Source organism: Rhinoderma darwinii, chromosome 8 (assembly GCF_050947455.1).
Source record: "Rhinoderma darwinii isolate aRhiDar2 chromosome 8, aRhiDar2.hap1, whole genome shotgun sequence".
Taxonomy (NCBI): domain Eukaryota; kingdom Metazoa; phylum Chordata; class Amphibia; order Anura; family Rhinodermatidae; genus Rhinoderma; species Rhinoderma darwinii.
The window spans coordinates 7,968,528-7,982,539 of NC_134694.1; the positions used below are offsets into that span (position 1 = coordinate 7,968,528).

At 38.6% G+C, this 14,012-nt stretch overlaps 1 protein-coding gene across 1 annotated transcript; it reads left to right on the top strand.

Moving 5' to 3' along the window:
• The first annotated feature begins 10,828 nt into the window (after positions 1–10,828).
• Positions 10,829–12,408, top strand: GLIPR2 (GLI pathogenesis related 2). Its single transcript, XM_075834555.1, has 3 exons — positions 10,829–11,057; positions 11,960–12,037; positions 12,245–12,408. Exons 1-3 carry the CDS (start codon positions 10,829–10,831, stop codon positions 12,406–12,408), a joined length of 471 nt encoding a protein of 156 aa, XP_075690670.1.
• Positions 12,409–14,012: the final 1,604 nt, after the last annotated feature.

Sequence of the window (14,012 nt, forward strand, 5' to 3'; positions counted from 1 at the left end):
TACAGGCTTCTGCTCCTTTTATTGTGCACAGGAATTTTCCATAGAGAAACAACCCGTCATGTGTCTCAAGCAGTAGAGGGCTCAGTTAACTAATGAGAACTTGTATAAAATGCCATATTTCTTAGAAGTCTTAAATAGTTTCTCGATCAACAGCTTTGAGAAACAAAATGTTCCTCAAGGTGAGGTGGCCATAGACAAAGGATACCTCAACCATCAGTTACGAGTCATGATTTACCCATTAAGATGTCAAGTTGGCATCAGGATAAGTTACTGCCAGACACATCCAGTGCTGCTCATCTGTAACGTAAAACAAAAGAAAATCCATCCTGTGGGAACCTTGTCCACATAGACATGACTGTTGGTTCCTTTTGACGGGATCCATCAACATAAATTTATTGTCTATGTCAAGGTTTAGTCTAGACCTAGACAGAATCTTATATAAATGAGATCTGGTACAAGAGCGTACAGATAATAAAGCCCAGGATGAGCAGATCTTCACTAATCAACCCCAAGTCTTACCCAGAATGGACTTCCTCATGACCAGCATCCATTCTCCATACCTATTCTTCTTGGGTTACAAGTATCAGGACATCATTTTTAGAGCATATAGTCCATTAGACACAGCTTGAGTGATCATAAGAAATGACATTTGTTGGGTCGTGGCAAACTCCAACTTAATAACTGGATTACTTGGACCTTAATGAGAAGTTCTAGGTTCGACAAAACCAGTGTTTACAGTGATTTCTTTAGATAGGTGGGATTATGGGGTCCACAGAAGAGCAACATTTCCAAATGTTGGTCCACGCATAAAAAGCCATAATATAGTTTACGGCTCCTGTTACTACCAGTTGGCCCTAATTTCGTTTGCATAGCCCGGTAGGATATAACACTCTGTTAAAGGGAACCTATCACCAGAACCGACACCAGGTATCTTACAGATTCTCTACTAATACTGAACTTTTTCCGGCTAAATGACCTCCTGCAGGGTCTATCAAGTAGCTGGGAAAAAACTACTCCGAATAAGCCCCTCCCCTGTGTGTCCCATGCACCAGAGATCACATGACTTCCTACAGGAAAAACCATGAGTCTACAGAAGTTGGGGTGGAGCCTTATTACTTTTCCCTTTGATTGGCATTTAAAGGGGGTCATTGAGTGGACACAAGCGTACCCACTAATACAGCTTTCATAGAAAATAATACAGATGTCCTAATCTAAACGGAACCTTCCCAGGTTTAACAGTTCCTTTAAGATACAACGGTGCAAAATTATGCAAATGAGGCCGTGTAGCATCACAAGTCCGAGATGGAAGGCCATTTGCGAGGCTTAGGTTCTTGGCTAGAACGGTTACGGAGGCACGATGTGTCTCATAGCGACATAACTAGTTCCATATGATCTACTGGGCTGTAATTAATGGTCATGGTTGTGACATATATAAGATGGTGGTGGGTAACCAAAGGCTCTGCCTCCCTTCCCCCAACCAAGCGGAAGCATTGCTTTATTTCTCTCTGGTTTCGTTCTGGTCTCTTCTCACATTTGTGTGTATTGAATGCCTATTTTTTTTTCTCCCACACTGGATTTTATTTGTTATTGTCTTACACATGAATGTTATAATGGTCATTAAAATAATAAAATGTTATGACCAGGAACAATGGGTGGGGGATGGGAAGGGTATTTGTTTTTTTTTTATATTGTACTACTGTCACTTCTGTAGATAACGAATCTATATTTACCTGTAGCCAGACTGGACTGAAGTGCAATGAAACCTGTATTGACGAATAAATGAGCCTGATCTGTGGACAATCTTGTATGGTCTCTCTTGTTTTATTTACCCCGTGCTTCCATATATAGAGCTATATTTTGATTTATTAATATGGGGTCTACATCAGAAAATCTGAAAACATGGTCTTCAATAAACTCCGGAACCAGTCTGGAATAAACGGTAATCTGGCATTGAGCAAAAATAGTCCCAATAACAGACTGCCAGGATAACACTGTAGACTTTAGTCTGGGAGGCTCACTGGAGGTCGGGACCATTCATCTCAAATGCAGGAAAGGGTAAGGGCCAGGGTGAGTATTTTTTTGTCACATGCTTAGCTATTATCAGACCCTTCATGAGTGGTGATCCCAAGTATTCAAAAGTATTGGAAATTATTAATGATATTGTCCAACTTTCCTAGGCAAGTCTAGCAAGATAGTATCGGAGGCTTCCTTCTTATGGTTTGTCCAGAGGTTTCCACCCTCATCGTTCACAACACTCTCCGTGATACCAGAGATCCCAAAAATAGATTTTGGAATCCTCTTGAGATGTTGACCAGCAGAATAGTCTCCTTGCTGCACTCTTTTTGGCATTCACCAGGGCTTACCACAAATACTACCAAATATTTTTGGAAAAATTCTGTAGAATTTTTGATGAAGCACCAATCAAAGCGATCATCATCATATTGAGGTTTTTACCCATTACCTTTAACTAGAGTTCCAAGTGGGAGACACACACTTAGAATAGGATGGAAACCCAGTAACTACATGTCTAAAACCGAGCTAAACAGTAATATATAGATGGATAATGCCTCGCTACTGGCGGAGTTTTAGCCACAAGTGACACTGCAGCTCTGCTTGTTCAGACTGGCTGTTGAATTTAAGCACAAGCCCTTCACAAGTCAGAACATTGTTAGTTAATGTCCATTAAAGATGCAACAAAACAAAGTATGGGAGAACAGCCCTTAAAACGCAAAAGACAGACCATATTCTATATTTTGCGGTACAATTCTACGGCATGGACACCTATCCATAGCGATAGGGAATGGTGTGCACGGCCAATTGAACTGAATGGGTCCGTAATTGGGGACCGTATTACTGTCCACAATTACAGAGGTTATTTACGGTCGTGTACATGGGGACTTAAGCACCATGCACACGATCGGACTTTCAGCTATCAGTAAATACTGTTGGTAAATACGGATCCGTAGGCATCCGTAATTAATCAGTATTTATGGAAGAGTGTCCGTACATACGGTCTATATTGCATCCGTATTTGAGCCGTATATACGGATCCATAAACAAAAAAAGAGGTTGCAAATGATGTCAACATGTTGCCTAGCAACGCTTCCATAAATACGGACGGTTTACGGATACACATCCGTATTTACGGAAGCTACCATAGACTTCTATGGGAGAGTCCGTGCCGTATTTACTGACAAGAATAGGACGGGTTCTATCATTTTTTTCAGCATGGCAAGCCATCAGTAAAAATACTGAATGGTGTCCGTGGCCAATAGAAATTAATGGGTCCGTAATTACGGATGAAAAATACTGTCATGTTCATGGATCCTAAAGATTATAGTATTGTGGTTACCAATCTCAACATTGTGACATAGTAAAGGTCTCTCCACTGAATCCACCTCAAACGCCACATTAGCAAAAACCACAACTAAGCCTGAGCTTCGCCCAACCCGGCCCCACGCCTGTCACCGACTAAACAAACAGAGCAACAGGTATTGTGTCATCCACAGGTTAGCCTTATAGGACTCATCATAGTTTCCCATTCCTGTGTGATACCCACCATGTTGAACCTCTGCGAGCCTCTTACACAATACAACATAAGAATAGATTAGTATTATAAACGGTGACTTGAGTTATTAAAGGGGATGTCCTCTTTAGAAAACCCAACTTATTAGGGAATTCTAGGGGGGAGTCCTCTGGCCCAGAGATGAGGATCCTGAACAGGGTGGAGAGTGGTTACTAAGAGCGTCTCTCTCTGGAGGACCCGTCCTGTATTACACAGACAGCACATGCATATGAATTAACACTGTGTAACGCTTAGTATCCCCTGTGGTGGCGCTGCAGGGAAACGGAATACTTACTGCGACTTACTGCTATGGAGTCAAACTTTCTCACAAGTTCCATTGACCCGGAGGTCTCCTGGTCCACCTTCATTGTGTCCTAGTCCATCTAATGTAATTGTTATGGATCCCTCACCATCCTCTGGGCAGTGGGTGTCCATGTTTAAGGAGGACTTCCTCAAGACGACAAAGTTCCTTGTTTTCACATGAGTTTCCCTTTATAAAAATGGATGATGCCTCTGGCGCTTCTCTTGGCCATCAGAAGACTCATCAGATAAGTTGTAGCTTGCTCGGCTATTTCCATAACGCCTGTAGAATTGAATAGTGAGAGACACGGGGGGGGGGGGGGGGAGGGGATAACGACTCTCCAGATAAGTGCAGGTTCCGCACTTAAAAGGCTTCACTGGCAAGCTGGATGACACTCACCACTAGGGGGAGCTAACTGCATACTGTGTTATAGAGTTCAATGCATAAACCGTATACAGTAAACTCCCTCTAGTGGTGACTGCAGGCAACCAGAATTTTATCATGTCACTATATCTAGGCAGGAGATTTGGAGCGCTGTATAAGAAAAACGGAGCAGTGGCCATATAGATTTCTTAAAAAACATGAATCTGCACATAATTTTGGCGCGATTTAGAATAGAAACAAAAAAGTGTTCAAGGATGGACAAAATAAGGCTGTTTATTATGGACCAATAGTGCAGGCATATAAATTTTTTCAAGCAGAGAAGTAGCCGTGGTGCATTAGTACGAATTCCCAACGCGTGCGTGCGGGTGTGTGTTAAATCCGGTACCACAAACAGCTCCAGGCTATTGACTACACCCCTGCACTAGATCATGTGAATAGTGGATCCTGGTATGAGTATATTTAATGACAGTCAGAACAGGAAAGAGCAGCGGTGATAGCTAATATTCGCAACATCCCAGGCAGTACTACATACAGGTAAGAGACACCACAGTCCTATTACCTGCTTATATAACACGCCTTCTGCTTAAAAGACTTGTCCCGGTGTAATAAAAAGGATCTATAACTTTCTAATAGACTTTTTATTTTCATTCCTCAGCATTTTCAAGATCTCTGCTTGCTGTGAGTAAGGACATGTTGTTTACATCCAAAAGCGTTTCTGCTCCTCCTGACATGGTCCTGCTCACACAGCTAAGGACTTGCTACAATGTATCAGTGTAGATAAAAGCTATTCAGAACAAGTGTAAGATTTACGCCTCGTGCACATGACCCTGTGTGTCGTCCGAATCCAGTCAGCGGACTCCGTTCATGGGCATAGGTTTCCATTTGCATCACCATTGATTTCGGTGGTGACGGATCTGATGCAAATGGTTTTCAAATTTGTCACCGTTGTATAAGGGTTCTGTCATTATCACAGAATATATAACGCAGTCGACTACGGTATGGATTCCGTCAAAACGACTGAACCCTTAAACAGTGACAAACTAAAACCATTTGCACCGTATCCATCACCATGAAAATCAATGGTGATGCAAACTGAAACCTATGTTTTACCGTTTGGATTCCATTCATGGGTTCCCGACTGAAAGGTCAGATGGAACCCATAACTGGAGTCCCGACGCAGATGTGAACGAAGCCTTAGCTTGCTACAATGTATTAATGCAGGCATCAGGATAGGAAATTTATTTTTGCAGATTATAGATCCCACAAGATTGTCTAGATTGGATACAACTGTATCAAACTCTCAGCTGTGAGAAGCATTAGGTCTTTATAGGTTTTCAGCTTTTGGATGTCAATGAGAATGTTCTTATTCACAGCAAGCAGAGATCTTGAATATGGGGAGGAAATAAAACAGATACAATGTACAAGAAAATAACTACTATAATACTGCTCCTATATACAAGAATATTACTACTATAATACTGCTCCTATATACAAGAATATAACTACTATAATACTGCCCCCTATATACAAGAATATAACTACTATAATACTGCCCCCTATATACAAGAATATAACTACTATAATACTGCCCCCTATATACAAGAATATAACTACTATAATACTGCTCCTATATACAAGAATATAACTACTATAATACTGCTCCTATATACAAGAATATAACTACTATAATACTGCCCCTATATACAAGAATATAACTACTATAATACTGCCCCTATATACAAGAATATAACTACTATAATACTGCCCCCCATATACAAGAATATAACTACTATAATACTGCCCCTATATACAAGAATATAACTACTATAATACTGCCCCCTATATACAAGAATATAACTGCTATAATACTGCTCCTATATACAAGAATATAACTCCTATAATACTGCTCCTATATACAAGAATATAACTACTATAATACTGCTCCTATATACAAGAATATAACCACTATAATACTGCCCCCTATATACAAGAATATAACTACTATAATACTGCTCCTATATACAAGAATATAACTACTATAATACTGCCCCCTATATACAAGAATATAACTACTATAATACTGCCCCCTATATACAAGAATATAACTACTATAATACTGCCTCCTATATACAAGAATATAACTACTATAATACTGCCCCTATATACAAGAATAGAACTACTATAATACTGCCCCCTATATACAAGAATATAACTTCTATAATACTGCCCCGTATATACAAGAATATAACTACTATAATACTGCCCCTATATACAAGAATATAACCACTATAATACTGCCCCCTATATACAGGAATATAACTACTATAATACTGCCCCCTATATACAGGAATATAACTACTATAATACTGCCCCTATATACAAGAATATACCTACTATAATACTGCCCCTATATACAAGAATATAACTACTATAATACTGCCCCCTATATACAAGAATATAACTACTATAATACTGCCTCCTATATACAAGAATATAACTACTATAATACTGCCTCCTATATACAAGAATATAACTACTATAATACTGCCCCTATATACAAGAATATTACTACTATAATACTGCCCCCATATACAAGAATATAAATACTATAATACTGCTCCTATATACAAGAATATAACTACTATAATACTGCCTCCTATATACAAGAATATAACTACTATAATACTGCCCCTATATACAAGAATATTACTACTATAATACTGCCCCCATATACAAGAATATAAATACTATAATACTGCTTCTATATACAAGAATATAACTACTATAATACTGCCTCCTATATACAAGAATATAACTACTATAATACTGCCCCTATATACAAGAATATTACTACTATAATACTGCCCTCTATATACAAGAATATAACTACTATAATACTGCCCTCTATATACAAGCATATAACTACTATAATACTGCCTGCTATATACAAGAATATAACTACTATAATACTGCCCCCTATATACAAGAACATAACTACTATAATACTGCCCCCTATATACAAGAATATAACTACTATATTACTGCCCCCTATATACAAGAATATAACTACTATAATACTGCCCCCCATATACAAGAATATAACTACTATAATACTGCCCCTATATACAGGAATATAACTACTATAATACTGCTCCCTATATACAAGAATATAACTACTATAATACTGCCCCCTATATACCAGAATATAACTACTATAATACTGCTCCTATATACAAGAATATAACTACTATAATACTGCCTCCTATATACAAGAATATAACTACTATAATACTGCCCCTATATACAAGAATATTACTACTATAATACTGCCCCCATATACAATATAAATACTATAATACTGCTCCTATATACAAGAATATAACTACTATAATACTGCCTCCTATATACAAGAATATAACTACTATAATACTGCCTCCTATATACAAGAATATAACTACTATAATACTGCCCCCTATATACAAGAATATAACTACTATAATACTGCCCCTATATACAAGAATATTACTTCTATAATACTGCCCCCATATACAAGAATATAACTACTATAGTACTGCCCCCTATATACAAGAATATAACTACTATAATATTGCCCCCTATATACAAGAATATAACTATAATACTGTTCCTATATACAAGAATATAACTACTATAATACTGCCCTATATACAAGAATATAACTACTATAATACTGCCCCCTATATACAAGAATATAACTACTATAATACTGCCCCTATATACAGGAATATAACTACTATAATACTGCTCCCTATATACAAGAATATAACTACTATAATACTGCCCCTATATACAAGAATATTACTATAATACTGCCCCTATTTACAATATAACTACTATAATACTGCCCGCCATATACAAGAATATAACTACTATAATACTGCCCTCATATACAAGAATATAACTACTATAATACTGCCCCTATATACAAGAATATAGCTAATATAATAATACTGCCCTATATACAAGAATATAACTACTATAATACTGCCCCCTATATACAAGAATATAACTACTATAATACTGCCCCTATATACAGGAATATAACTACTATAATACTGCTCCCTATATACAAGAATATAACTACTATAATACTGCTCCCTATGTACAAGAATCTAACTACTATAATACTGCCCTCTATATACAAGAATATAACTACTATAATACTGCCCTCTATATACAAGCATATAACTACTATAATACTGCCTGCTATATACAAGAATATAACTACTATAATACTGCCCCCTATATACAAGAACATAACTAGTATAATACTGCCCCCTATATACAAGAACATAACTACTATAATACTGCCCCCTATATACAAGAACATAACTACTATAATACTGCCCCCTATATACAAGAATATAACTACTATATTACTGCCCCCTATATACAAGAATATAACTACTATAATACTGCCCCCCATATACAAGAATATAACTACTATAATACTGCCCCTATATACAGGAATATAACTACTATAATACTGCTCCCTATATACAAGAATATAACTACTATAATACTGCCCCCTATATACAAGAATATAACTACTATAATACTGCCCCTATATACAAGAATATAACTACTATAATACTGCTCCTATATACAAGAATATAACTACTATAATACTGCCCCTATATACAAGAATATATCTACTATAATACTGCTCCTATATATACAAGAATATAACTACTATAATACTGCCCCTATATACAAGAATATAACTACTATAATACTGCCCCTATATACAAGAATATAACTACTATAATACTGCTCCTATATACAAGAATATAACTACTATAATACTGCCTCTATATACAAGAATATAACTACTATAATACTGCTCCCTATATACAAGAATATAACTACTATAATACTGCCCCCTATATACAAGAATATAACTACTATAATACTGCCCCTATATACAAGAATATAACTACTATAATACTGCCCCCTATATACAAGAATATAACTACTATAATACTGCCCCTATATACAAGAATATAACTACTATAATACTGCTCCTATATACAAGAATATAACTACTATAATACTGCCACTATATACAAGAATATAACTACTATAATACTGCTCCTATATACAATACTATGTCCTGTCCATGCAGTTTAGAGTTGCGAGTTGTTCTCTGGTGTAATGTCTATTAGGTCTTCTACAAGAGTAACAGATGCCAGGTGAAAAATGCTATTGGGTTTAAATTGAGGTGGTCACCCAGCTTTCTATGGATCCTGAGTGGCATATCAATATGTAGTGATTTGAATAGTCATTCAGGGTCTGTGGAAAGCTGGGTACTGTACCTGTGTGATATTTAGGGGAGAGGCTCTTGAATTGAATAATTTCTTGGAATATCCCATCATGTTCTTTTCTTTTTCTTTTAGAGCAGACATGGCGTCTACCGTGCAGCCTCAAGGACAAGGTGATCAGAAGCCATTACTGCATTCATATACAGTGGTTGTAACTTGCAGAGTACAAGCGGCCGTAAAACTACAACACGTCTGGACAACCTTCTGCTTGGACAGCAGATGTGTGGCTATCAAAGCATGCTGGGAATTGTAGTTGTAGCAAAGCTGAAGAGCCGCAGGTTGCAGATCACTGATATAAACGGATTAGATTTCAGATTTTCCACATGGCAATTATTTTTCCAGTACTGCCGACTCACTTTTAATCGCCCCTTTAGTTAGAAGGGTTCTCCGACAATTAACTGATCACAGGTTACCCTACTGCTAGGACCTTCAGCAATCACTTGTAATCTATGGGAAAACCCAAGAGAAAATGTTTCATTCCCCTGCAGCACACCCCTACAGGTGAAATTAAGTATTACACAGATCTCATAGAATTAAATAGGATGTCTAATGTACAGATATGCCAGGCCCTACAGGGCAAGGGACACACTTTGTAGCCATTCTCCACCCTGGCTAATAGAGAAAGGTCCTGAACAGATGGCCCCTTAACTCAAAATTTCCTAGTAGGGTATTTGGAAATGGGTTATCTAAGCCAGACGGCCCTTTTAAGGGACCCAAAATGTAAAAACTGGATATTTTGGTTCAGTTAAAATTAATCTATTGCCCTCTGTTATCAGCGTGGCCTGTAGTATTTGTTAATCGGATTAAAGACCGGAAATCTGGAAATGTTTTTACAGGGATGGTCACTACTTTAGCGGTATAGCTAGGTGGGGAGGGGGAGCTGGCGGGCATGTGCTGGGTGTGAAGGAAAGGGGGCTCTACCAAGCTACTATTTAGGTCCAGGTCTAGGGCAAACTGAATTTTTAACTCTGGTAAAGGAAAACCCATAACTCCTTGATGGACACGTAATGAACTGTAATATGGTTACTCGCCACGTGAGGGAGCCAGGAGCCATAAATTAATTGGATAGATAGATAATTGCTAACAGAGCTCAGTCTGACAGTGTATAATATATATGCGCGTGTGTGTGTGTGTGTGTGTGTATGTATGTGTGTATGTGTGTATGTGTGTATGTGTGTATATATATATATATATATATATATATATATATATAATAACATGGTTGTTAACTGTCAATCAGGTGTTGATATCAAGAAGTTTGAGGAGGATTTCTTGTCTGCTCATAATAAATATCGGAAGTTGCACGGATCGCCTCCTCTGCAGCTGAGCCAAGACCTCTGCAAATCAGCGCAGAAATGGGCCGACCACCTGCTCTCCATCCAGGCCCTGGATCACAGTGACTCTGAATATGGAGAAAACATACACTCCTACCAATCAGTAATTGCAGGTATGGGGTCAATGATAATCCACCATCCTGAAGAAAGGGGAGTCAACCAGGAGACAAACTGCAGCTGCAACAGAACTTCTCATTAGGCAAAAATGAAGTAATTGTTGAACATTAGAAAAACATGGCTGCTTTCTTCCAGAGATAGCGCCACTCTTGTCCATGGATTGTGTCTGGTATTGCAGCTCAGCAATGGAGCTGAGCTGCAATACCAGACAGCCCATAAACAAGAGTGGCGCTATTCCTGGACGGAAGCCGCCATGTTTTTCTAATCTCATACAACCGGTTTGATCATTGTATAATGAAAAGTCCTGAAACTTTCACATCAACTTTTTGTTTGAAATCTCCACCATTGCTTGCTTTCAATGAATGGGAATGTTAATTTACATTCGGAGGCCGAAAAATGGTCCTGACCTAATATCTGGAGCAGTTTGTTACAGTGTAGACAATCATTTGCAGGCTGAAAGCAGCAGCAGCAAATTAAATCTCTTACCTATATTGATACAATGTAGCAAGCACACAGCTGTGTGAGGATGGTGTAATGTGTACTGATCTATTACATCATGTGGTATACTCCAGTCACATCCAAAGCTGCGACACTAGTCGGTTATCTACAGATTCAGCGCTCGTATACGGCAAGCTCTGCTGTAGTACATTGTAGGAGATGTAGCGCTAAAACCAGGCACTATACAGAAGTCTAATGTAGGCAAAACTACAGCTTCCACAATACCATGCATCCATATTCAGGCTTTTGCTGTAGCTGAGGTCCATGAGATCTACTGTCCGGGAACAAATTCTTATTAGGTACTGTAGATAATGTATGTATGTATGTATACACAGCGCACTCTTCAATCAACTTTATTTGTACTCTGTAACACTTTCAGCACAATATCTTAATCATGTAGGTAATGAGCCGGTGGACAGTTGGTACAGCGAGATTGAAAACTATGACTTTAATAAACCTGGCTACACCAAGGGCATAGGTAAGGAAAGCACGGACTGTCAAAAATAGTTAGTATTCTGGCACAGCGCCTCTAGTGGTCAATATATACATAGTTAATCTGCACATGGCAAGTCTGACCTCTAGTGGCCAAATGGAAAACTGCATCAATAGTAGAAATTATTATATATTAATTCTCCTTGCAAGCGATGTCATGTTGAGCAAGAAAATATATATTTGTTTCCTTAAGGTCACTTCACCCAAGTTGTCTGGAAGGACTCCAAGGAGGTTGGAGTTGGCGTGGCTGCGGGCGATAAACCATTTCGCTATGTAGTGGCCCAGTACAACCCAGCTGGAAACATAGACGTGCCCGACTATTTTGAGAAGAATGTTCTACCTGGTGCGACAGTGTAACCTACTGCCAGTGTCCAGTCTGACACCTGTTTAAAACCTGCAATCAACCAGGAACCATCTGTAGCCAGTACATATGAGACTACACCTATATCCCGTGCAGACCCAAATGAAAAGTCAGGACAAGGGCAATACAATACTAATATAATAGCGCTATACACTGCAACACTACTATTACATCACCACAACCTATCATAGAGAACCAATATAACAGTGCCAATATAATACTAATATAATAGCGCTATACACTGCAACACTACTATTATATTACCGCAACGTATCTTATAATGTGCACTTGATAATAAATCTTAGATCTGAAAAATGTAGTTACTTTGTGTAAAAGGTTTATTGAACCAGGATCACTAAGCAACATTTCTCTTTATATGTGTGTATGGAACGGCTGGATATGACAGTCCTGTAAATTGATTAAATCCCAAGTCCTTTTTTAAATAGACTTTTAGATTTCATTTTCTAAAAGGAAATTTTAATGTATTCTTTAAAAACGATATTTGGGCATGTTATCATTTCACCTATAGTCCGTGCCGATTCGAAATCCTGCTCCTCCCCTTCCCGGTCTTACATCATTTCCCCTATGGAATCCTTTATATTCTGTCTCTCTGGAGCTCCTGTTACATGAAAACAAATTCAAATCCATCCAGCTCTCACATTTAGGCCTCATGCCCACTTCCGTTTTTTTCGGCAGGGTGCGATCTGTTTTATTAACGGATAACACTCTGACACATTCATTTCAATGGGGCCATGCACACTTCTGTTTTAACTGAACCGTGCGGCTGTTCCGTCAAAAGTAGTGAAGCTCCTACTCCCGCCCGTTTTTGACATAACAGTCTCGGCCTTTGCATTGATTTGGTCCGTGAAACAACGGGATGCACACAGAAGTCAACCGTGTGCGGTCCGTGATTCACGGAACAGTCATTAGCGGCCGTACAACGGCACACGGAAGTGTGTATGAGGCCTAAGACAGCGAGAGGTTCATGAGATATTGATTTTATATCCTCCAGTATCAGATGGTCTTTATTGGCTCTTCTCGGACTCCTCTTGGCAGCTCATACATTGCTCCGCAGAGGCAGGAAAAGCTCCTCCTAGGGTAACGAGAACAGGACATATGTGCTCATCCTTAGGCATGATGGGAAGGATATCCAGAGGGAAAAAAAAACTATTTTCAAATATTTTTGTATCATTTAACTTTTCCATTAATATCAATATCAACTGGAATTCTTCTTTAAATCACCTCGGTCAAAATTTTTGCTGTTCCAGTCAGACACTTAGTCAACCAACAATTGGAGAACCGGTTGGGAAGCTAGGTGGAAACCCCCCTCTATTAGCTGTAGCAGAGAACCCCTAACAGAGCGGCACTGACTCCGGGCAAATTTATCAGGTCAATGTCTTACATGGTTGGCCATTGATGTGTGGCCGGAGGGTTCTTGAGGCAGTCTTGATGAGACAACCCAGAGTGTCCAGTCCTCACCCGAAGCGTTATATGTGGTCCAGATTAGGGACATACAGCCTTTCAACCATAAACCAATTGGCTTTACCACCCCAGATCTTACTAAGACCTGTTTGCATACTGAAAGGATGATCAGATATGT

Bases quoted from the DNA above. Each gene is read 5' to 3' on its own strand.
- GLIPR2 (XM_075834555.1), top strand. From the start codon at position 10,829: ATGGTTGTTAACTGTCAATCAGGTGTTGATATCAAGAAGTTTGAGGAG. The intron at 11,058-11,959 runs GTATGGGGTCAA...TTAATCATGTAG, and splicing joins CTACCAATCAGTAATTGCAG to GTAATGAGCCGGTGGACAGT. The intron at 12,038-12,244 runs GTAAGGAAAGCA...TGTTTCCTTAAG, and splicing joins TGGCTACACCAAGGGCATAG to GTCACTTCACCCAAGTTGTC.